Below are 4,435 nucleotides of genomic sequence, written 5' to 3'. Positions count from 1 at the left end.
AACATAAATTTACATTCAATTATATATAAAGATAAACTTATCAATAAAAATCACGCCGTGTTGTCATACGCCCAATCATTACCTGATAGCCAACCCAATCATCAGACGTAGGGAAGGCCTGAGAATGTAAACCTAAAAATTACACACCCAATACTTATCCACTAAAAATCGACATGTTAGAATGTAACAGAAATCAGAAAGTATCCCCAAGCGTTTTCGCGAAGCCAATATATATATATCAAATACAGGAAGAGGGACCATCAGTTTTATCAAGACCGTCTTGGAGTCTCTGTCGGCACCTGGGGAACACAGCTGAGTTTAACGACCTTATACAATATGAGTAAGTAATTTTTATACTAGTTTATACCTATAATGAATACCGGGTACAAGTTTATTATTCCTGATACAGGATCTGAATATCATCCCTCTTCACCGGACTCCAAGCAAAACAGTTTTTTTTTTTATTTTTGATATAAACATGATCATATATACACTGTCTTTCCGCGCATTCCAATTCTGTCATATAATCTTACTATTTAGACATGTGTTCAAGGAATTTTCGTGGATTTTTTAATGGGCCGATATTAACAAAAGTTTGTATGCTGAAAAGTTTTGGTTAAATTTCATTTGACAATACATGTATTTTGAGCATTTTCCGCTGTCGTTCATTTGAAGAATTCAAATTTATCTTAAAATATGAATATTTGTAACGCTATTTTGGTGATATTTTTGTAAGTTCATGAATGATGACGGTGCCAAAGGAATTTTGGTTTTGTTGTAACTTTTGATATCTACCTGCATATAAGGTATTATGCATCAAAATTTTACAGCAGGAATGTCTGTTTCAACACACAAAATTTCAATGAAATACAAACATGAATGAAGGCAGTGTATATGATTGAAAAAAAAATCTGAAAATACAAAGAAATCGTAGCAGAATTAGGCTATGCGGAAAGACTTTTGACCGGAACTTTATAGTACTCAAAGTGAAATGTGACGTCCCATTGTCCACTAGATCTGAACGTTAGCTCTGTCATTGGACGAAATTCCTTAGTGGAACCAGTGATTTTTTTAATCTGTTTTGTAAAAATGCTCAATTACGATTCTTTTACCACCTCTTCTGGGAAACGGCGTCAAATCCGTATAGTACACGTAATACACAAAGGGGATTTTCGTTTTTCTGCTTTTAAACAGTTAATTTTTTGTATGATCTTGAGTTCTTGCCTATGGGATTTGACGCTCTGCTATCATACATGTTACCGATTACCTTAAACACTGCAGCATATCTCCTTGTTTTAGCCTCTTCGGATATGAGATCCCCAAACCCGGGTAAATCGTGAGTTCTCCTTTGGACTCGTTCCAGCATTTCGACATCTTTTATTTCATGCGGATTCCCAAATGAATCTGTACTAGAGATTTTTTATCATTAAAATACTGAAAAGTAATTCGGATAATTGCTAATATGGAGTATATATACCTTTCTAATTGTTGTACACATATCATCACCCAAAATCTTTTTCTCTTTGCACCTTTCAGGGTGGTTCATCCTTAAGGAAATAAATTATATTCTTCGAATGCCCGACCGATATCCATGAATTTTCACATTCTTGTATGAAATCATAAGAGCGAAATGTCGCTCAATTTCTGATTGGAGTGAATTCACAGCTTAGGGTTCCTGTATATTCATACAATTTGTAGCCCGAGTTTCCTCTGGCCCTGACACCATGTCTGGTGTATGGTCCTTTCACCAGGTATGGTGTATGGGCCTTACACCAGATATGGTGTCAGGGCCAGAGGAAACTTGGGCTCACCGAACATGATGTCAGGGCCAGAGGAAACTCGGGCTATACAATTTGGTGTTTTTATTTATTTTTTTTGCAATATAACCAACGCACAATCATCAAACATATTATGAAGCTAGAGAGAAATGTTGACCCGCGACGAAACCATATTGACGCGGAGAAAGTCAATTGTTTTGTTCCATTATGGTTTAATATCCAAACTAGCAAAAATTGTTTCTATTACCTTACTAAGTGTCTAATGGGTCAAACATTAGTTCATATTTATCTTCATTGTTAATCAATAGTTATAATTAATTTATAATTATCAGATTATTATTTTGACCACCCACACTTTTGTTTTGTTTGTTTGTTTGTTTGTTTGTTTGTTTTTAGTTTTCTTTTTTTTTTTCACTTTTCCGAATTCTATATTTTAATCCTTCGTGAGTTTTTTTGATACCAAACCAAGTTGCCATTTATTCATGGAGGAATGTTGATCCAGTAATCAACCAAATCTTATATGTTTACATCATATCGTATTTTATGTTTATGAGATACCTAATACTTTTAACATAAAAGATATGAGATCTTAAATGGTTTATTTTATCAGATATCTTATTAATTATATAAGATATCTGATAAAAGATATAAAATATCTTATTAAGATAGATCTTATATAAAATAAAGATATATCAAAAAGTTTATAAGATATCTGATAAAGAAACATTTTGGATGTTTTATATCTTTTATGATTTGCCTTATATATTATGAGATATTTTATAAAATATTAGGTACAGTTTTGTATCTCATAAACTATAAGTAAGATATTATGTATAAAGATATCTTATTCAGTATGCAAACATAAGATAAAACACACAAATATATAAGATATATTATAAAATTTTGTTAATTACTTGATCAACATTGCATCATGAATAAAAACTTTGCTTACCATAGTTTTTACCGTGTTTGTAATTGGATATTTCAGGGATACAGGTGGTTGTTTTCCTGACCTTCTCTACCGTTGCACTATCAATAATCCCAAGATCACCTCCTCAGAACCCAGGTAGACCAGAACCCGAGGAATATAGCACCACCGAAAAGTCTGTCGGAAAGGTCCCAAGTAATCATGATCAACCCTTGGATTCCATCTCGGATCCGAGTAATGACTCATTAACACAGCCGGTTATGGAAATATTTGACAGCTATGAAGATAGTCCTGGTAGCGCCATAGGTATACTTGATAATAACGCCATAGCACCAGTGCACGGGACTAAAATCAGACAAGAAATGGAAACTCCAACAAAAACAGAACAGGAGGGTTCTGACACCGAAAACAAGCCTGCTAACTCCGGGTCCTGGCGATTCTCAGTGAACACGGCTGTTGTTACCATGGCAATCGCATATGGCATGGCGACAGGTATTTTTACTCTCATATGAATTGTTATGGATATTGGGAGACATATCGCCATTAGGATGAGTTTGTATAGACATTGGAGATATAACGCCATTGGGACGAGTTTGTATAGACAATGGAGATGTAACGCCATTGGGACGAGTTTGTATAGACATTGGAAATATAGATTGGAGATGTAACGCCATTGGGACGAGTATGTATATACATTGGAGTATATCACCATTGGGACGAGTATGTATAGATTGTGGCGATATATCGCTATTACGAGTATGTAAATACATTGCAGAAGTATCGCCATTGGAACGAATATGTATAGACGATGGGGATTTATCGCCATAGGGACGGGTTTGAATAGAAAGTGGCGATATTCACTGTGATGCAAGTTTGTTGTAATTTTATTTTTATGCTAAATTTCCACAGATGAGATATATATCGCCATTGGGACGACTTTGTAATAAGTTGTTGATAGTAGTAGGAATAATCGCTCATGACAGTGACGAGTTATCATATAGGTATCCTAGGGAATATCTCTCCATTATCATTAGACGACTCCGTACTCCCGACAAACATTCGTAATTGTATATATAGATTTATATCAGATATATTTATAAAAACGTAGATGTGTGGTCAGATAAGGGCACAAATCATGAAATTATCTTCCTTCGTCATTTGTGTTACAGGGGTTATATACATATATGAAAAGTTAAAGGGCTCATGCTTAGAAAAACCTTCGTTGTTTGTCTCTTTATCTTGTCAATTAAATATGTAGACTTTTGAAATAACCTCACAACTTGAGATTAACGATACACGTCCTATTCTACGTGTAGAGGAGCTAATATATTGTTTTATCTCTTTGTTCGATTCTTTTCTCTCGTGAACTTGCCAATGGTTTATATCCCTTGTTGTTTGTAAAATTTCCAAGGTTTATCTCCCTTATTGTATGTAGACTTGTCCAAGGTTTATCTCCCTTGTATGTAGACTTGTCCAAGGTTTATCTCCCTTGGTTTATGTAGACTTGTCCAAGGTTTATCTCCCTTGTATGTAGACTTGTCCAAGGTTTACCTCCCTTGTTGTATGTAGACTTATCCAAGGTTTATCTCCCTTGGTTTATGTAGACTTGTCCAAGGTTTATCTCCCTTGGTTTATGTAGACTTGTCCAAGGTTTATCTCCTTGTTGCATGTTGATTTGTTTAAGCTTATCTCTTGTTGCATGTAGACTCTTCAAACTTAATCTCCATTT

The 4,435-nt window shown here is 34.7% G+C and overlaps 1 protein-coding gene across 1 annotated transcript; it reads left to right on the top strand.

The window, feature by feature from the left end:
• Positions 1-259: 259 nt before the first annotated feature.
• Positions 260-3,753, top strand: LOC117345362. Its single transcript, XM_033908436.1, has 2 exons — positions 260-340; positions 2,767-3,753. Exons 1-2 carry the CDS (start codon positions 337-339, stop codon positions 3,216-3,218), a joined length of 456 nt encoding a protein of 151 aa, XP_033764327.1. The 5' UTR covers positions 260-336; the 3' UTR covers positions 3,219-3,753.
• Positions 3,754-4,435: the final 682 nt, after the last annotated feature.

Source organism: Pecten maximus, chromosome 16, assembly GCF_902652985.1.
Source record: "Pecten maximus chromosome 16, xPecMax1.1, whole genome shotgun sequence".
In the NCBI taxonomy this organism is placed as follows: domain Eukaryota; kingdom Metazoa; phylum Mollusca; class Bivalvia; order Pectinida; family Pectinidae; genus Pecten; species Pecten maximus.
Note: the sequence above shows the minus strand (reverse complement) of the source record. Positions and strands in the feature narration are given on the sequence as shown.